Source organism: Myxocyprinus asiaticus, chromosome 4 (genome assembly GCF_019703515.2).
Source record: "Myxocyprinus asiaticus isolate MX2 ecotype Aquarium Trade chromosome 4, UBuf_Myxa_2, whole genome shotgun sequence".
NCBI classification, from domain to species: domain Eukaryota; kingdom Metazoa; phylum Chordata; class Actinopteri; order Cypriniformes; family Catostomidae; genus Myxocyprinus; species Myxocyprinus asiaticus.
This window is the reverse complement of record NC_059347.1, coordinates 58,796,731-58,818,735: the sequence shown is the minus strand read 5'-3', so window position 1 is coordinate 58,818,735 and position 22,005 is coordinate 58,796,731. Positions and strand designations below refer to the sequence as shown.

The window sequence follows — 22,005 nt, the reverse complement described above, 5'->3', positions numbered from 1 at the left end:
GGCAGCACGTGGCTAATTCCCCATGTCCCACGGACAGACGATAGCACAATTTGTCATTCTAAAGCTGAAAAAGATGGAATGTCACTTCGAGAGTGCTTTTGTGGATGCATGTCGCAGGGACCTGCAATGGACGTGCAGTTTTGTTTGCTTGTTTACGTCGTCATCCATGTGATAGATTTGCGTAGTACGCAAATCTATCAACTACAAGTCATCTACACTAATAAAAGCGTAAAGTCATATAATACAAGACCTGAAAGAAATAGTTCACAAAAATGCTAATTCTGTCAATATTTATTCAATTTACTCAATGTCAATGTATATGGAAGCCCAGGAGTGCCAATTAAAAAAGAATGAAGAAATAAATTATCAATTTATTAATTTGAAAATAAAAATGTGATTAAAACCGATTTATAGATGGACAAATAAACAGACATATTAAATATGTCTATTTATTTCATGTTTAAAAATGTAATTTATATTTAACAATTAAATTGTGCGTTAATAAATTGTGTATTTAATTCATGTTTAAATTGCAATTAAATGTAACTATAAAATAGCACATTAATAAGTCATTTTTAAAAGCATCTTTAAATGTGTCTTAAAGCATTTGGCAATTGTTTTTCTTTATTTATTTGCCAGTTGCTTTTCTTCATCCAATTGCCAGTGCCTTTTTTTATTCGTTTCACTTTGGCTTTTCTTTTCTGTGGCTCAGTACATTAAGTGCAGGTCTAGAGGGAAGCACGCGCCGCATGTTTTCAGTCAGAGTCACAGGTCGGAGTTCATTCTGTTGACTGCATCGCATTTAATGGTTCCCTTCCATTGTGCACACACGAGGAGGGCCGCGCTCGGCATTTAACAGCACAGTGACAAGTGACCACTAGCTTCTCATACGCTTCGCGTCCGTTCTATGCACGGCCTTTATTTGTCCAAATATTTGTTTGTTCATCAATTTATTTGTTATAAATTGGTTTATTTATCCAAGTTTTTTTTTTTTTTTTAAATGAATAGATTGATCATTTATTTCTTTTCTTTTTTTTCTTTTTTCTTTTTTTTATCGGCACTCCTGGGCTTCCATAAATGTAGGGCTGGGCGATAAGGCTACGAAAATTTACGACATTCAATATACATATATTTAGATAATTATATATTTTCTCTATGATGGCATAAAAATGATTTTTATTTTAATCAGAGTAATCTTCATTTCGACCAAACAGTCACTGTAGCCAAGTAGATTAAAAAACATTAATGCATACAAAGACAAATCAAATTAAAAATAATGAAGGCATGTTTTCCAAACATAAATTAAAACAAGGAAAAATAGTATTTAATATATTTTTAAAATGCACCAATACAACGATACAGTTATTTATATTTATTTATATATATATATATATATATATATATATATACACACACACACACACACTACCGGTCAAAAGTTTTGAAACACTAATTCTTTATTATAATATTATTATTATTTTTTTTTTTTTTTTTTTTCACATTTAGAATAATAGTAAAGTCATCAAAACAATGGAATAACATAAATGGAACTATGGGAATTATGTTGTGACTAACAAAATCCAAAATAAGTCAAAACTGTGTTATATTTTAGCATCTTCAAAGTAGTCACACTTTGCCTAGAATTTGCAGACATGTACTCTTGACATTTTCTCAACCAGCTTCTTGAGGTATCACCCTGGGATGCTTTTTAAACAGTATTGAAGGAGTTCCCATCTATGTTGGGTACTTATTGGCTGCTTTTCTTTATTATTTGGTCCAAGTCATCAATTTCATCAATTTGTTTTATTTTTATTTTTTATTAAATTTTAGTTTTATAATGAAATTAATATGGTGGCACAATTATATTTTTGTCTACAAAACTAATTTCAAACATTTAAGCATACGCCTTCAGATCAAAAGATTTTTAAGATCATGAGAAACATTTCAGTCGTGTTTCAAAACTTTTGACCGGTAGTGTGTGTGTGTGTGTGTGTGTGTGTGTGTGTGTGTGTGTGTGTGTGTGTGTGTATATATATATATATATATATATATATATATATATATATATATATATATATATATATATATATATATATATATATCAAGCTAAACCCATACCGAGTCCAAATGGTGGATTTGTATACAGTATTATTTGCGTTTTGTTACTTTGGGCTGATTGAGCGACCATCCAGCCAATCACAGGTGAGTTTCATGAGCCATAACAACCTTTACGTGATAGGCCGTCAGTCAGACAGTCTAATCAACGCAGCTCCGTTCATTTCTACAAAGTTGCTTTCAACAATGCTCATTTATCCATGTTTTTTATCAGCATTGATGTTGATCTAAATGAATAATGTAGAGATGAGGAACACACAAACGAGAGTTATTTATCTGTATATCGTTCTTGATTGGCAGCATTACATGAAATGCACTGTAGGGAAAAAAGGACAATCCTTCTTTTAAGCACACATTGTAAGTGGAGTTTATATCAGCGCATGAGTCTTCATTAAGTTATTCTTTTTACATTATGTTTGTGAGGTAATAGTCTGATTGGTTGTTTTTACCAATTTAAGCAGATTACGAGATCTGTGTTAAATATGTAAAGCTATTTTTAATATCAGCTCCTGTTTTTTACCTCTATGTTGGTGTGCAGTCGACAAACTGTAGGATAAAACTGTGTTCTTAGAACACTTCAATTTTATTGAAGTGAATAGATATGTAGACACGCTTTTTTAAACTTACAGACATTATTGAAACTCATAATTATTATAAGACTGTTATTATTGTCTTTTGATAAATGTCATGCTCAGCAGCTCAAACTGTAGGGAAATGATAGATTTTCTTTGTTCTTATAATGCTTAAAACCTCTACTAAAGTCTCTTTCTAGGTCTGTAGACAAACACATTTTAAAGGATTAAAATTTTCTTTTGATCGTTGATTCAGTGACTAAATCATTTCACACAAGACACTCATTTGTCATCACCTTCTGGCATCACCAGAAATGGTCACTGAATCATTAAATAGATCTGAACGAATTTTGGTGAACGAAGTCAAAACACTCGAACCACTTGGATACATTTAAATCCCACAATGCACAAGCACAGAGTAAAAAATACAAATGTGCACATGCACGACTGTCATTATTGTACTTGATTAAATAATTTATTCAGGACCAGCTTGTGCTCAGTCTTTTATTGTCATGTGTGGAACAGAAGCAAGTGCTTCACAAAATGAGTTTCTCATTGCCCTTTATTTTTCCAGCTAATTTTGCAATTCATTTGCAATACTGGAATCTTTAAAATACTACATATACAAGTATATAATACTTATATATTAATATAATACTTATATCACACTTGTATATTAATATATACTGTAAAATATTAATACTGCACTGTAACAGATGGGTTTGAATGAGATATATATATATATATATATATATATACTGTAGTCATTGAGTCGTATGGACAATTTTAATGGTGTTTTCATGTTGCTTTTGTCCTTTCTTAAGCTTGAAGCTCTGTGAAGATTCTTCAAATATTCTCCCATTTGCGTTTTACAGTGAAAAATAACAGCATATGGGTTCGAATGACATAAGGGTGAGTAAATATTGACCGAATGTAAAAATTTTTGGTGAACTATTCCTTGAAGGAGAATATAATGGGGGATAAAATAGTTTAAAGTCCACTGGACAACATCAGTGCCATTTCGAGTTCTATAACATTTAATATCATACCTGTCAGAAAATATTGGCATTTCATAGCTGTTCATAGAGAGTTTGGATAGCTAATGGTAAAAAGTAACTACAAATTAAATGTCTTTGGGGGCCATTCAGTCTGCATGAGTTCTTATATTTTACAAGGTTGCTGACCATGAAAAATAAGTATCATCAGATTTTGCATGACCCAAGGGATTCAAAGAGAGCCATAATTTTAAACCAAATAATTCAAAAGTTATAAGCATCCATTCATCCATCCATCTTCTATAGCCACTTGTCCTATGCAGGGTTGCGGGTAGTTATAAGCATAAATGTATTTTTTATTTCTTGACCAATAGGTGGCATTGTCACCAAACTTGGCATGTACCTTCAGATCCTGGTCCTAATGAAGCATACCAAGATTCATTTCAAAAGAACAAAGCGTTGCCAAGATACAGCCTGACTTCTCAGCTGTTTCTCAGCAACTTCGCCAAATTCGTTAGTGTAATTCGGTAATGCTTGCGTAAACCAAAAATCCATTGATAACTTTTTTACGGCTCAGTCACATGATGATTATGTGAGACAATTTTGTTGACAATTGGACAAGATTTGTAGGAGTATAAGCACTAAAGTGATTAATGGCACACTCCAATATGGCGACCACTGTAATGGGTGGAGTTTTAATGTAAGGGGTCCATAACAATTACCATGTGGAGAGAATCTATATCTAAACCAAATGGTTCAAAAGTTTTAAAAAAGTTGCCTTTATTTATTTTATACCTGACCCGTGCAAGATGCTGAAAAACCAGCCGTTTTGTGTCAATTAAGAACACAAAAATGCATTTGGTGAACAGCCCTTTAGTTGATGGGACTGGACGTCAGGTATGAAACATTTGCACCGAATCCAGTGCCAAATTTTCATCATTTTCTTGTTCAACTTCCAAACATTTACATAATCAACAATTTTGAACAGTGTCTTTAATGGATTCAAGAGACTGCATGTCTAATTCCATTTCTGGCTTTTAAAGTATTTTACCTGTGATTTTATACTCCCAGATCTTGATTTATTTGCTAAAATGCACATAGTTTTACTCTTTCTCTCTGTAGGAAGTTATTTTTAAGCAATGTTGACAAAAAAGCTCAGTAGCAAAGCTTCAATCCAGACTGCGTTGTCTTGAGCGCTCGCCAAGTTTAAACTGATGTTCGATTTGGCGTGACGCCTTTTATCAGGTGATTGATTGCACCCTAAAGGCATGTCGTTTGTTGCATTTCCACTCTGTCCATTCTGAAAACAGTGATTCAATAGCTAATGAAATAAAAGGCTTGAGGCAGCAATTGTTAACTCTTAAAATACACAAACACAATGAGATGCGTTGTCTAATAGTCGAACTTAACAACATCTCTGGTGAGTAATTAAAAGTGCTGAACAAATTATTTGCATCACAGATACAGTTTTAATGTGCGTCCAAAGTGACCAATTAATCCCTCCCTTATGTTTTTGAGCTATGATAGAGCAAAGTCTGAGCAATTCAATGTTCATTTGGGTAGTTAATTCATGTATGTGTGTGTGTGTATTCTCTAAGCTCGAGTATAAATACATCCAGCTTACTTCATTACTTCCTGTCTACCCCGCAGTCCCTCTTTCGTCTGAGCTCCACTCTGATGTTTCTCTCTTCGGGTGAAAGCTAACATGCGGCTGATTTATTTCCAGGGTTGGGAGGGTTACTTTTGAAATGTATTCACTACAGATTACAGAATACATGCTGTAAAATATAATTTGTAACGTATTTCGTTAGATTACTCAAGGTCAGTAACGTATTCTAAATACTTTGGATTACTTCTTCAGCACTGGTAGATTTTTTCACTTGTTTTGACTATAAAAACTCTGCCAGTACAGTTAGACAAAATACACATGTTAAAAATACATTCTCTGAAAAACCGAAATATCTTATGCAGTGTTGTTTCTGAAACAAGATAAATCAAATTGATCTTGTTTTAAGGATTTTTAGATATTTTTACAGGAAAACAATACAAAAATTATCAAGAATATGATTTTTGCCCTAATATCAAAGGTCTTACTAGAAAAAAAGTAATTATGATCCAACGTGAATTTTCTTGATAATAAAATATGATCGTGTCTGGTAACGTGCATGTAAAATGGCTAGAAATAGCATTTTAGCTTAGCGTCAAGCTGACAATTTACACAAGGTTTATTTCTATTTCTTGTGCTCCGAACTTACTTCAAACTTACTTCTCTGTCTGCTCGTATGAATGTAACACATCATATGAAAGTGTTTCACCGCTGTTCAAATGCACTTTGGATCACATCATTTATATGTATAAATGTTTTCCATCTGAAAGGACTAAATATTAAATGAAACAAATGACAATAAAATGCAAAGTAATCTCTTCAGTAATCAAAATACTTTTTAAATGTAACTATTCTAAATGCCAATGATTAAAATTGTAACTGTAGTGGAATACAGTTACTTATATTTTGTATTTTAAATACGTATTACACCCCAACCCTGCTTATTTCATTACTGTATGAGCTGGACACACAGTTCAGTGACCTTTGGGTGTTTGGCTTTTGTCCCCTCCGTCAACACACACATTTTTCAGTGTAGGTAGAAAGGGTCAGGCCAACCAATCTGATTTATCTGCCTTTGGTAAGAAAATCAGAATGGTGAGGAGACAAGCAAAAATTCACAAGATCGCAGGAAATTCACAAGATGTTTTCTTGATGTTGGATCCTATCAGTTACTTTTATGGTTAGATTCTGTGGTACCCTGTAAACCCAAATCTGTTTCCAGGCAGACTGGCCCAGGGGAAAATGTTATTGCTCAGAGGTTGCTCTATCATAGCTCAGGAGACCTAATTGTGTTTAATACAAGTACTGTATCAACTTTATCATGTTTCACCGAAAATTCTTTAGAGACAACTTTTCAGGATCCAACTGACTCCAGATAAAATCAAGTCCTATCTTACATTTTTTCTCATTGAATATCGTTAATGGGAAATAGGTCAGTATATAGAAGTAAAAGGGGTTGCGAAGGGCTATGCAGATGCTAGTGGATCTATAGTTGATCAAGGTTATGTGCAGTGTCTACAGAACTCACTATTACTCAGATTGTGGCACACCGTCACAAAGCTCATTGCAACTATTGCAGAGTTTCAGAGTTTGTCTCTCCAGGGTGGAACTTTAATTGTTCACTTTTTAAGGGCGAGACATCTGGGATCAGAGTTTGAATCTTGCCTCCAGTGCTCTTATATTGCTGGATCAGGCTTCCCTACTTTTATTTTTTTATTTCTTCCTTCCTACCTTCTGTTTATTTTTTTCTTCCTTCCATTCATTCATTCTTCCTCCCTTTTGCTTGTCCATACTTCCATTTGTTCATTCTTCCTTCTGTTCTTCCTTTTCCTTCCTTGCTTCCTTCCTTTTTCCTTCCTTATTTCCTCCCTTCCTTCCTTCTGTTCGTTTGTGCATCCATCTTCCTCTCTTCCATTTATCCTTCTTTCTTTCCTGCTATTCGTTCTTCCTTCCTTTGTATGTCATTCATCCATCCATCCCTCCCTCCCTCCCTTTCTTCCTTCCTTCCTTCACTCCCTCCGTTTGTTCTTTCTTTTACCTCCCTTCCAACATTCCTTCAGTTTGTTCATTCTTCCTACCTTTCTTTATTCCTGTTTCCTTCCTTCATACCTTTTGTTCTTTTGTGCATCCTTTTCTTTCTTTCTTTCCTTCCAACCGTCTGTTCATTTGTGCATCCCTTCTTCCATTCATCCTTCTTTCTTTCCTGCTCTTCGTTCTTCCTTCGGTTTGTCCTTCCTTCCTTCCTTTGGTTTGTTCATCCTGCCTCCCTCCCTCGCTCCCTCCCTCCCTTCCTTCCTTCCTTCCTTCCTTCCTTCCTTTCCTCCCTCCCTATCTCTGTTCATTCTTCCTTTTACCTTCCTTCCTAGATTCTTTCAGTTTGTTCATCCTTCCTACCTTTCTTTCTTCCCATTTCCTTCCTTCATACCTTCTGTTCTTTCATGCATCCTTCCTCCTTTCATTTCTTTCCTTCCAACCGTCTGTTCATTTGTGTATCCTTTCTTCCATTCATCCTTATTTCTTTCCTGCCCTTCCTGTCCTTCCTTCCTGCCCTTCCTTCCTTCCATCCCCAACTCCATCTCCCTCATGCTGTCCATCATACTGAAATACAGTACTTTAAATAGAAGGCCCTATATAGACCTCGATCCCAGTAGACGGAATTTATAAATTAAACTGGAACAAAAACCAAGCTTATAGATGAATTAGTCTATTCAATATGTTGTACCTTTTTAAGCTACCCGGTCACATCTAATCTACTAATAGTGTGGCAAACCATCTCAGGCTGGTTTAAGCTGTTTTATCAGGAGGGTAAGGTCTACTGCTCAAATCCCCATCGCTACAATACTTGTGTCTCTCTTTCCACTTTTACATGTAATACACACTCCACCTCACCATACATGGGCCACTAGTCCCCCTCACGAGGCATTTCCTCCCTTCACCTTCATTATCAGTTGTTTAAAACTTTAACTAGGTTTTGAATATTTGATGCAGATTAATATTTCACCACAGAAGTGCCGTCAGGAGAGAGCAGGGCAGACATTTATGATTCACCACCACGGCTTCCTCTCCTTTTTTTCTCCAGCGTGGCGTGAGCGTATCTCTGCCTCGAGGCAACAAACATCACATGTTGACCGCTGAGTCATACATGGAGGCATGGTTAAAGAGAAAGAGTGAGAGAGAAATGAAGGAATAACATGAACTCTGTAGATAGACCATAAGGGATAGTTTACCTAAAAATGATAATACTATCATCTCCTCTGTTGTTTTAAACCTGTATGACTTTGCTTTGTTGTTGGAACACAAAAGGAGATGTTAGGCAGTATGTTAAACATACCAATACCTTAAGAATGTAGACATACAAGGAAAGTTTAACAATTATTACATGTCAGATCTGATAATTTATCCTTAGATCAACCAGTAGACATAATAAAAATAATAAAAAAACGTAAGAAAATATTTGGATTAATCTGAATCTGAATATATATAAACAAGGTTTGGTTGGTGTGTTTCGGTAAAGAGATATAAAGTTTATTTTTAAACAAATGAGCAATGATGAGTAAAAATGCATCATTTTAGAGCCTAAAATAAATAAATGTTAACATGAAAAGTTCAAATCAATTATTTTTCAAGATTTTCGGTCACGTTTGTGTCACGGTAATGCGAATTTTTCTGGAAATGCTCCAGAAAATGTTTCAAAATTGTGGACAGATGTTAAATATGTCTTGATTATACAGTTTAAAAAAAAGTCAGACTTTCCTTTTCATGTTCTAAAAGGAAAAAAACTAAATTGTTAACTTAAAAAAAAAACAAGTGTGATCTAAACAAAATAAGTATTTTGTGAGAACTGGCCCCTTAGTCTTATGGACAACAAAAATGTTGCATTGACACCATTTGATACCAAATGGTTTTGACGTTTTGGCCAAACATCATTGAAACCTGACACAATGCATCAAAGGCTGTCATATTTGATTCGCTACAGTGGTTAATTTTTAGTGAAGATGACAGAATGGTAATTTTTTTGAGTGAACAATTCCTTTACAGTGTGTTTTCCTTTACTCATAAATCAGTTCCTTTAAACAAAAGCGTGCGGTCCCTCCTGTTGTACATAATTAATGTGCATTCTTGAGCATTCTTTCTGTGGTGGTAACAGGCCTCAATATTTAAGAAGAGTCCAATTTAAGAGTTAAATTGCAATGTCTGTGCTATTAAACCCAACGTGTTAATACTCAGGAAGTTAGTCATAAACATTGTTCGCCACAAAATGTATTGAAAATTTTTACTGTATGAAAGAAAAAAGATGCAATGGATGTGAATGGTGACTGAGGCAAACATTCTGCCTAGCATCTCCTTTTGAGTTCCACAAAAGAAAGTTATACAGATTTGGAACAATACAAGGGTGAGTAAATGATGACAGATTTGTCATTTATGGTTGAACTGTCCCTTTATTGCCCTCCAGAGAAACCACATTTTTACAGTAAATCTAGGCATGAAGTAAAAGACTAGCTTTCCTTCCAGTAACCCATCTATTTAGGATGTTCCAGCCATGAGTCAATCTGTAAACAATATTTGTCTGTCTATTTTAGCAACTACCCTTTTGGGGGCTACTCTAGATAAATGACACATTTCCAATTCAACACGTGAAGCTTTGTAGATGAGGGCAGAAAGAATGTCGCGTCTGACCATGAGTGGAGCTCGGCTGAAATGAGGCAGTCTGTCATAGTGTCTCCCAGCACCAGGTACCTAATACAAATCTCTCTCCTGGAGGCTTTGGACAACGAGTGGCAGAACAGGTTCAATTCTCCACTCTGTTCCCTCTGGAATCTGATTAGGCTGCTGTAAATGACTCCAGGGGCCCCGAGTGCTCATATAGACTCCTAAATGGAGGAATCTGTCGTTTTTTGCCTCCCTGTCCCTCTGCAGTCACATTTGATGGAGTATTGCGATTGTCCGTCACACATTTGAACTCATTGATTAATATGCTGCGAGACCACCATGAATATTAAATAAATGAAGTTTGAATTCTATGTCTGCAGGGTTATAGAGGGCATTTCAAATGCAAAAATTGGATGGTGTGGTGTTTTAGGAAGTGAGTGAATATGAAAGAAAGAGCGACAGGGATGGAAAATTACACACTTTACACTAGGGGTGTCAAAGTTCCCAAAGTTTACCAGCCGATAACCAATTAAACGTAATGATTCTTGATACCAATTTCAAAACCACAGCAAAATTAATCTTGAACATCGTTATTTAATTTTTTTTTTAATAAATATTAAAGGTTAAGAGGGAATTCACTAAGAATGAATTTATAAAAGCTGGTTTAGAGCCTGATAAAGAAATTATACAGATCAGGTAACAGTGCAAACATACACACTACATCATTTGATGAAGTACTACTGCCATGAATGATTTAAAATGTACAAACATCTCTTTTAACTCAAATTCAGTTAACCGCCTGCTTTCCTCAGGCGGTAATAGTGCGATGAGAAGTGTGCTGGACAAATACAGTAGCACAGTTTTATGAATAAAGCGCAAACTATCCTTCTTGGATATCAAACCTAAAACATTACTAGCATCAGGAGACCCAAAAAGAACATGGTGCTTTTATCTAACCCTGAAACCTTTATCTCCTACTTCAGTTCATGGAGGACACAACAAGACATTTATTATGATTAAATTTCCTGATAGTATAGGAAGTTCCTCTTATTGTATCACATTAAATTTTCTCGGGTCCACCTCTCTCATTCTCTCCATATCACTCTGTTCCTGTTTCTCAACCTTTCTCCGTTGAGTCTCACAAACATTGTGAGCAACACCTGACTTAAATGACACCATAAGCAAAATGTTATTGCTCGGAGACTGCTCGTTCACTGCTCAGGAGACTTACTCATTTAAGTTTTAATTTTGTCTCCTAAACTTCCTGAGGAGAAATAAAGATAGACACGAAAGACTGGATAGAGCGCAACAGTGCCCACCCACATTTGCAGCCGATTTGGTCCCAAAGTGTTTTTCCCATTCACTTTTTCCATAGGGATTTCATAAATGTCTTCAATAAAATAGTTTTAAGCCATAAACCAAACCAAAAAGCTCTCAGGTGACTCACAATTTTACAAAATTTGATTTGAAGCAAAAAAAAAAAACAAAAAAAAAAGGTACAAGCTTATATGTACACTTAATGTCTTTCATGAGGTAATGAACTACCAACCCATGAAGCATTGCAAATGACATAATGGAAATAAAAACAATGGAAACATATGAAACTATTGATATAAATGAAAATTGTCTCATTATACATCCTTATGATATCCCAGGTGAAGCCTCATGATATCCCAGGTGAAGAAGAAGCCTTTATTTTGTCACACATTATACATATATACAGTGAAATTCTTTTTTTCAGAGTGCAGCGTCAGCCATGCTATGGTGCCCCTGGAGCAGATAGGGTCAATGGCCTTGCTCAAGGGCCCAGCAGTGGCATCTTGGCGGTGCTGGGGCTTGAACGCCTGACCTGGTCAGTAAACCAGAGCCTTAAACGCTGAGCCACCACTGCCCCTAGTGTATGACTTTCTTTCTTCACCAGAACACATTTGAAGAAAAATAGAAAAATATCTTAGCTCAGTAGGTCCTTAAAATGCAAGTGAATGGAGATTTCTCTTTTGAAACTCCAAAAATCACAGACAGTCAGCATAAACGTCATCCATATGACACCAGCGGTTAAATTAATGTCTTCTAAAGTGATACGATCACTTTTGGTGCCAAAAATATCAATATTTAAGTACTTTTTCAGTCTCTCGTGACGTATTCGTGTTGCCATGATACAGACGTATTCTCACTTTCTCCACTCGGTTGAAACATCCAGGATAAGCACACAAATGCACCATTGTGAGTAAAGAAACAGATAAATACAGATTTAAATTCAAACCAACCAAGCTACTGTACAGCGTTCCTCCTTCTCACTTGTAAACAGTGCTGCTCTTCTGGTTGCGTCAGTTCTCGCGTGTTTCAAATGCCAATGTGATTACGTCACACATGCGTACCGCTCATGACTGGAAGCATGTTAAAAAAGTACTTAAATATTGATCTCTTTCGCACCAAAAGTGATCTTATCGCTTTAGAAGACATTAATTTAACAACTGTATTTGCACTCCATTTAATCTCATTGCTTTCTAGGAGAAACAATTGAGATATTAAAGAGAAGTCTTCTTAAGTCTTCTGCTGCCATGGTGAGCCATTAGAGTGTTTGCCTTGGTGTAGGCAAAGCATTTCAGGACTTCTGTACTAATATTTAGATCCCCTTTGGATAGACACGAGGAGAACTGTCTACAATGTAATCTCTCTCTCAATGTTTTCTTCTCCTATACCTGTGTTTCACACTCTCTCTTGAAGCACAGGTTTCCTTTCATTTCCCTCACAGATGGAGTCGCACTCAGATTTGGACGTGGTCCTGTTTTTGTCTCCATCTCTATTCCTTGGATCTCAGCAGGCTGCTGGCAGCTCTCTCCTTCTATTTCTCTCTCTATAGCATATCTGTTTCTGTGTTGGTGACATTTAAAGTGAACAGACATGGATCCTTGTCTCATGGACATCTTCAACGCTTGGCTGCCAGCGCTCATCATACTGAAACCGGAACAATCCGTTCCTGTTAACAGATTGATTCCAGATCAGATGTCCTCACAAGTCCAGACTATGTGCATCTGCTGCTGTATATATAATGAAGCATGAACTAGACATGGACAGACTATAACTGTAGGAAAGAAAAATGACCCTTGAGGCCTCTTTTAATATCTCAATTGTTTCTCTTAAACAGCAATGAGATTAAAGCAATGTTCCAGATTCAGAAGTTAAACTCAATCGACAGCATTTGTGGCATACTGTTGATTACAACAACAACAACAACAAAAAATAATCTTGACTCGTCCCTTGTTTATTTAAAAGCCAAAACCGTGTTTACAGTAAGGCACATACAATGAAGTGAATGGGGCCAGTCTACAAACATTAAAATACACACTGTTTCAATAGTATAGAAACAAGACGTAAACATTATATGTGTTAACATGATTTTAGTTTGATAAAAATCAGTGCTTTACTGTCGTTACGGTGTTTACCAGATTATAGGGTTTACCAGCATTGCGTCATCATGACAATAAAGTAGAGGTAGACCAATATATTAGTTATACAGATTAATCGTTGCCGATAGTTGCCTTTTGGAACTATCGGTTATCGGCAAAAATGCAGATCGTTGCCAATAGTTTTAATCTAGTGAATGTAGCCTATAAAAAGCTTAATTTGGTAAATACTTAAATATAGAGGATTGTAACGGAGCCAAGTCTCCATCATTTCAAAATAAGTAAGTGTATTCTGGGTTTGTTTATAGTTGAAAGTCCCACATTATGCACTAAATCTTCATTATTTTCTGATTATTATTGGTATTTTGGTTGCACAATAAACTGATAGGATTTTGTTCATTTTGGACTCTTGTAGCCTCAATGTCTGTGCCCATTATAGTAAGGAAGAAAAGTAGATTTTTTTTTTTTACATTCTATAAATTCTATAAATCAATTTTAAAAACTATCGGCCGATTAATCGGTTATCGACCTTTTCCACCACCTTAGTTATCGGTCTGTCGACCTCTACAATAACGTGGTAAAATTGTATATAACTTTACACAGATATGGTTAGTAAGCGAGCTTATGTATTTATGTGACTTATTTATATAATTTTCACGTAACTCATGTCAGTCAGTCAAACACACTGCACACCAAAACACGTGCTTACGCACAAACAGCAGAAGCTTAAAGCAAATACTCCAGATTAAAACGAGCCCAAATACAAAGTGATCCGATGTGCAGATTTTGTGGTGATCCTCACGGTGCAACTACATGTTGAGCGACTTCCCTTTTGCTGCTCAGCATGTGAAGTCGGCAACTCTTTTTCAGGCTGTAAGTGCGACTCATACACCGGTGCGACTTATGTGTTTTTTCTCTCAAACATGCGATTTTGACCGGGTGCAACTTTATTTCCAGAAAATACGGTAGCTTCGCGCACGACTTGGGCCCTCCTTCCTAATTTAAACAAACTATAAACAAAATTTCTGTGCTTGTAGGTTAGGATGTGTGTTTGTCCAGTTCTCCTCTGGTTGTGTTATTTACACCTTCATTCTGGACTGGTCTAGATAAGAATATAGTGACGTGAGCTGTTGTTATTGATTTCAGTTGGCCTTGTGCTGTGAGGGGCATTACATAAGTCCAGACGATTAAACACTGGGCTCATGGGGAGAAGGAAACTTCCGGAATGTCGACCTGGATCTTCTTAGCACTGATTCATATGCCCGGAGGTTTCGACCATGACAGCATTAGCGCAGACAGCACCTTGCTCTCCAGGTGTGCGTGCTAGTCCTGATGAATCGTGTCTGGCTGTGGCAGACCCTGACAGAGTTCACCCAAATTCTTCACGCTCAACTGAATTATCTATTATGGGGATATTGTTGCAAAAACTAGCAAACTACTAAAGCAATAACCCACAAGAGGCCATCTGTTACACTGAATTCACCATGGTTAAAGTGATAGTTCACCCACAAATGTATTTATCACTACATTAATTCAATAACTCACCTCTGTGTGTTCTTATAAAACTGTTAAGAACAAAGAAAGCACTCCAGGTAAGAGTGGCATAATAAAATTACATCTCAAAGAGAAATTTGTGTTCATTACTGTTGAGGCCGTTGCCATATTGTTTCTTTTTACATGACGTCACGACTGTCAAGTTGGAGCTTTCATAGAATTCTGAGTTAATTTGTAATTACCAGTTCTTCAAAGACGTGAACGCTTTTTACAAGTCGGAATCTCGCAATTACGGTAATTCCGACTTGAAGTGAATGCACCATTACCGCAAACACAACTGTAGGCTGCACAAGTTTGCCAAGCAATATAGAAACTTTCCGCATTATATTGCATTTAAGTTATGTTGGATTGACTGTAATTACAAGCTTCTTGGCCTAACTCGTAATTTTATGAAAACAAAATTTGTCCCACTTGTGACATCATTCCAAAACAAACAATATGGTAGTGGCTTCAACAGTTAAATGTCGTCAGCAACTTCATCATATATTTTCTTTTGATATGTCTTTTTACAATAACCAGAGTTCTTTGTTCTGTAATATTTCGCAAGAGAATATAGAGGGAAATTTATAAAGTAATAAGGTATTTTGCAGTCAGCTGTCACTTGACAGGGGTCCATTTTGCCGTTACGAACAATGCCTTAGAAACAAATAGATGTCGAATGACGTCCGAGGTTATGAACAGGTCAGAGAAGAATCTTTAATCCTTAAAGGAGCTTTATGCAAAACTCTGCGGGCTCAGATTCTGTGCAGGCCTGTATAGGCACGTGTAAAAGACCACATTTTATACATACTGTATAAGTATATTTATTTAATGGAGAATTCAAACAAATACTTCAGAAATCTGAACTACTCCTTGAGTAAAAAGACAATTACCCTTTGCACTTTTAGCAAGGACAGTTTTCCCCTTAACTAATAGTAAACTCCTTACTGTATCTCCCCTCAAACTCTCTAATTAATAACCATAAAATTGGGTGAAACTATTTTCCAAGTCAGAGCCGGGATCTACGGCTTAGCGCCCATGCAACAGGCACATTGTGCCGTGGTGTTAATATGGGGGATACTGGTTTAATTCTTACTTGTATCATCATCAGTTTCATCAATATAAAGTGTTAAAAGAAAAATAATATGGCTTTCAACAGGCAGTATTTCCTCATCAAATGTGTGAGTGTGAAAAGGGGAATTATTCTGTATTGTTTTAGCATGCAAAATAAAAGATTCTTACCTGTATATGATACAGGCACAATCTCTGCAGGTGCCACAGTTCTCAATGTCCTGTCCGGTTCGATACGAGTGTCTTCTGAAACATAAAAACAACAGCATCATCACCAGGGGTTAAAGGGCTGTGAACATGTCATTATGGGAGGGGATTTCTGATGAAGTAACAGTCACGCCAATCATGTGATCAATTAGACAGACATCTTTAGATTTTCTAATCCGCTAACTAGTTAATTGTAACTGTAGCATTTAGATTAGAGTTAAAGTACATCTGAATCAAACATGGTTACAGTTACAATGACAACAGAAACAGCTCTTGGTGCTTTTGATGAATTACTCTAAGTGTCTGTCAGTTATGTAAGAATGAGTCACAACATGACTATAAAATCATTTCTGTTTCCGCTTTATCAAAAAACAAAAACAAAAAAAAAAAAACACGTTGTTAGTGTGTGTATATACAGTATGAATGTGAGAAAGCCGTTTCAGAGAATGGCAAGTTTGCAATAAGTATATATGGCTTTAATATTTAGTTTCCCCAAACACTCCCCTAGTCTTCCATTGGTTGCCCAAACAGGTAGCCCCGCCCCAAACTCTCACAACAGGTTGAACCAGAAGTTGACATGTCGCACCAATTAAACAAACATTTAAATCTTTTGGAAGCGCATATTTAAAAGGGACACAAGAAAGTATTTTAACATCGGAAAAATTATGCACCAGCTTTAAGACATCATTTTACAATATACCACAGCAATGCATATGATTTCACACTGATTAAAGGTGCTAAAACAACAGCCTCTTTCTATGTTTTTATGGTAGGAAAAAGACTACAGTATATGAGTCAGTGACATGATGCTGATTTTTTGGTCATTCACACAAAACAGTTACTTGAATACACATCTACCATGATGAACATGCTTTCAATTTCTGAGTTCAAAGTCATTTCAATATTTTTTATGAGGCTCAATCAAAAAAAAAAAAAAAAAAAGTTTAAGTGGTGTAAACACCCAGAGACAGTAATAAATAAAGTAAATAAATATATAAATGTTTTGAAATTGATGACTTGGACTGAATAATAAAGAAAAGCAGCCAATAAGTACCCAACATAGATGAGAACTCCTTCAATACTGTTTAAAAAGCATCCCAGGGTGATACTTCAAGAAGCTGGTTGAGAAAATGTCAAGAGTACATGTCTGCAAAGACTGTGCAAAGGGTGACTACTTTGAAGATGCTAAAGTATGATTTATTTTGGATTTTTTTTAGTCACAACACAATTCCTATAGTTCTATTTCTGTTCCTCCATAGTTTTGATGACTTTACTATTATTCTAAAATGTGAAAAATAATAATAATAAAGAATGCGTTAGTGACCCTAAACTTTTGACCGGTAGTGTGTGTGTGTGTCTATATATATATATATATATATATAAAATACATTTTCTTCATGCCAAATGGAGTATCCCTAAGAAAACTTGATTTATGGAGTGGTGGTGGTGTAGTGGACTAAAGCACTGAACTGATAATCAGAAGGTTGCTGGTTCAATCCCCACAGCCACCACCATTGTGTCCTTGAGCAAGGCACTTAACTCCAGGTTGCTCCAGGGGGATTGTCCCTGTAATCAGGGCACTGTAAGTTGCTTTGGATAAAAAGCATCTGCCAAATGCATAAATGTAAATGACTAAAAAGAAATACTGATATTTGTAAAAAACATAAGTACCAAAAAATACCTTGAAAAATATGCCTGATTTAATATACAGTGACATGCAAATGTTTGGGCACCCCTGATCAAAATTTCTGTTGCTGTGAATAGCTAAGCAAGCAAAAGATGGCCTGATTTCCAAAAGGCTTAATGTTAAAGGTAACACATTTCTTTAATATTTTAAGCAATTTTACTTTTTTATATTCATCTATTACAGTTTCAAAATAACAAAAACGGAAAAGGGCCCAAAGCAAAAGTTTGGGCACCCTGCATGGTCAGAACTTAGTAACACCCTCTGGCAAGTATCACAGCTTGTAAAAGCTTTCTGTAGCCAGCTAAGTGTCTTTCAGTTTTTGTTTGGGGGATTTTCGCCCATTCTTTCTTGCAAAAGGCTTCTAGTTCTGTGAGATTCTTGGGCCGTCTTGCATGCATTGCTCTTTTGAGGTCTATCCACAGATTTTCAATGATGTTTAGGTCGGGGGACTGTGAGGGCCATGGCAAAACCTTCAGCTTGTACCTCTTGAGGTAGTCCATTGATGATTTTGAGGTGTGTTTAGGATCATTATCCTGTTGTAGAAGCAATCCTCTTTTCATCTTCAGCTTTTTTACAGATGGTGTGATGTTTACTTCCAGAATTTGCTGGTATTTAATTGAATCCCTTCTTTCCTCTACCAGTGAAATGTTCCCCTGTGCCACTGGCATCAACACAAGCGCAAAGCATGATCGATCCACCCCCGTGCTTAACAGTTGGAGAGGTGTTCTTTTCATGAAATTCTGCACCCTTTTTTCTCCAAACATACCTTTGCTCATTGCAGCCAAAAAGTTATATTTTAACTTCATCAGTCTGCAGGACTTGTTTCCAAAATGCATCAGGCTTGTTTAGATGTTCATTTGCAAACTTCTGATGCTGAAATTTGTGGCGAGAACGCAGGAAAGGTTTTCTTCTCATGACTCTTCCATGAAGGTCATATTTGTGCAGGTGTCGCTGCACAGTAGAACAGTGCACCACTACTCCAGAGTCTGCTAAATCTTCCTTAAGGTCTCTTGCAGTCAAACAGGGGTTTTGATTTGCCTTTCTAGCAATCTTACGAGGAGTTCTCTCTGAAAGTTTTCTTGGTCTTCCAGACCTCAACTTGAACTCCACCGTTCCTGTTAACTGCCTTTTCTTAATTACATTATGAACTGAGGAAACGGCTACCTGAAAACGCTTTGCTATCTTCTTATAGCCTTCTCCTGCTTTGTGGGCATCTATTATTTTAATTTTCAGAGTGCTAGGCAGCTGCTTAGAGGAGCCCATGGCTGCAGATTGTTGGGACAAGATTTGAGTCAGAGTGTGTATAAAGTTTTGAAATTTGCATCACCTGGCCTTTCCAAACGATGCTTGTGAACAAGCCATAGCCCTAACAAGCTAATTAAGGTCTGAGACCTTGGTAAAAGTTATCTGAGAGCTAAAATCTCTTGGGGTGCCCAAACTTTTGTATGGTGCTCCTTTCCTTTTTTTCACTCTAAAATTGTACAAAATAAAAAATAATACACTAATACTGCTTAAAATGTTGAAAAGAATGTTTCATCTTTAACTTTATGCCTTTTGGAGATCAGTTCATCTTCTACTTACTTAACTATTCACAGCAACAGAAATTTTGACCAGTGGTGCCCAAACTTTAGCATGCCACTGTGTGTGTGTGTATATATATATATATATATATATATATATATATATATATATATATATATATATATATATATATATATATATATATTTTTTTTTTTTTTTTTTTTTTTTTTAATGATTAAGTTTTGTACACTCACGTGTATTCAAGGTGCACGGAAGGTATTTAATACCTTTAAAAATGTTAAGTGGTGTAACCTTCATGTTTTGTAGAAAATGCTATAAACATTTTTAATGTATGAAACCAACATACTTTAAGTATTACATTTCTACACAATTGATACATGTGTTTTAAACTACACTTTCTAAATTATTTCTCATTTATCACCTTGGAAAGCCTTATTTGATCCTTATTTCACAAGACCCACATACGTGTATGTACAGTATGGTTTATTAGCTTGACACCCTTGTCGAACCTAACGGTGTCATCCGTGCTTGAGTTTCACGTGGGATAACAATGCTGTCCTGATTTAGAAGCTCGGCACAACGATGACTAATTACACATCACAGATTTCCGGAATCTTCCTCCTCTCCTCTCGCCTTCTGGAATTAAAGAGCTGATGGTAATCCTGAGCAGCATTTGAGCAGTGCTTAAATCTATCTATCTGTTAATTTACATGATTTTTTGTATAATAACTGCAAAAGTAAACATCTTTAGATCAAAATAAAATGTTTTTATCTCTCTAGCTCTGTCACACACACAATACTATACAAACACATTTTAAAGGCAACTGTCTCACCTTAATTCTTTCACTGGGGGACAGACTAGTCATGTGTCATTACCCTTGCAAAGCTATGCGCGCACGTAAGTGGTTTACGAGGACTTTTTTTTAGGTTACAAACTGGTAATTAAAAGGGTATTATGCTATAAATGTGGTTTATGAGGACATTTCTAGTGTCCCCATAATTCAAATAGCTTAAAAAAAAAACATACTAAATTGTTTTTTTGAAAATGTAAAAATGCAGAAAGTTTTTTGTGAGGGTTAGGGTTAGGGTTAGGGGATAGACTTTATAGTTTGTACAGTATAAAAATCATTATGTCTATGGAGAGTCCTCATAAGGATAGCTGCACCAACATGTCTGTGTGTGTGTGTATGTTTGTACATCTTTATTCACACACTGCATTGGTAGCCGGAACGCAAAAAGGAATGGGGTGAAATAATCAATTCTCTTGACAATTTATTCTCCAAGCACCATGACCTTTGAACTGAATATTAAATATGGCCAGTTACTCACAAATAAATGCATACCTGAAACAACCAGCCAGCCAAGTGATTGTGCAATCAACTGATTTATCAATAGCAATCTATAACAATAACAATCAAAACCACCTATCAATCAATCAATCAATCAATGAGCCACAATTTCTTCTATTTGCTAAGACAAGCATGGGTGTATCTTCAACTTCAGGCACTTTTGTGTCCCAGGAATTTTTTTTTTTTTTTTTAACAAACAGATTTAAAAAAATATATATTTTTGTCATATGAAGGGCACATTAAAACTCACTTAGAAGCTTTTAACCAGGCCTTCTGGAGAGTGCTTGTTGCTTGATTTAACTGCAGCATTTGATACAGTTGATCATTCAGTTTTAATTGGTACATTGAAGAGATGGGTGGGAATATCTTGGGTGGCTTTAGACTAGTTTGTTTCCTGTTTATCGAATAGGAAATGTGAAGTATCTGTTGGAGATGAGATGTTCTCCTCTTCAACAATAAATTGTGGTGTTCCGCAAGGATCCCGGTTAGGGACAATATTGTTTTCTCTGTATATGTTACCTTTTGGTTCTGTGAATCGAAAATACAACAAATTTTCATTGCTATGCAGATGACGTATGTTCCTCAAGAGTATATAGTAGATATAAAAAATGTTATGGCATGTAATGTTCTGCAGTTAAATTCTGATAAAACAGAGGTTGTTATAATCGGTCATGGTTTTAAAAAAAAAAAAGTCAGATTGAGTCAGCACTTAATCAAGTGGTCCTGAATATTCAGCAGGTGGTGAGAATTTGGATGTCTATTTTGACACAAATTTAAATTTTGAATATCACGTCAGGAAGTTAGTTCAGTCTTGTTTTTATCAGTTAAGGAACATTTCCAAGGTGAGACAGGTTTTGAGTTTTAGGGATACAGAAAAGCTCTTTGATGCTTTTATTTCGCCATACCTAGATTATTGTAATGCCCTGTTTTCAACTTTAAATAAACGCACTTTAGCACAACTACAATCAGTGCAAAATGCTGCAGCTAGACCTATGAGACGAACTAGATCTTTTAATCATATTACTTATTTTAAGGTTGATTTTAAGAGTTTATTAATTACATATAAAGCATTACATGGTTTGGTGCCAGATTATTTAGTAGAACTTTTAAGACCTTACAAAACAGTTAGACCTCTTAGATCTTCTTGTTGTGAACTGTTGGGTGTTCCAAGATCCAGATACAAAACTAAAGGTGATAGAGCATTTGTAGTGTAGGCCCCACGGTTATGGAACAGCCTGCCCTGGGACATTAGATCTGCTGAATCTGTGTCT

The 22,005-nt window shown here is 35.9% G+C and overlaps 1 protein-coding gene across 3 annotated transcripts in view; it reads right to left on the bottom strand.

Moving 5' to 3' along the window:
- The window catches only part of LOC127439995 (proline-rich protein 36-like), a 188,549-nt gene that overhangs the window by 68,457 nt on the left and 98,087 nt on the right, over window positions 1-22,005 (bottom strand). For 2 of the 3 annotated variants that reach the window (XM_051696336.1, XM_051696337.1), the window contains one exon: window positions 16,121-16,195. In XM_051696336.1, the coding sequence (XP_051552296.1) occupies window positions 16,121-16,195 (75 nt within the window). The remainder of the gene's footprint in view (window positions 1-16,120; window positions 16,196-22,005) is intronic. The other variant, XM_051696338.1, reaches the window with a different exon arrangement.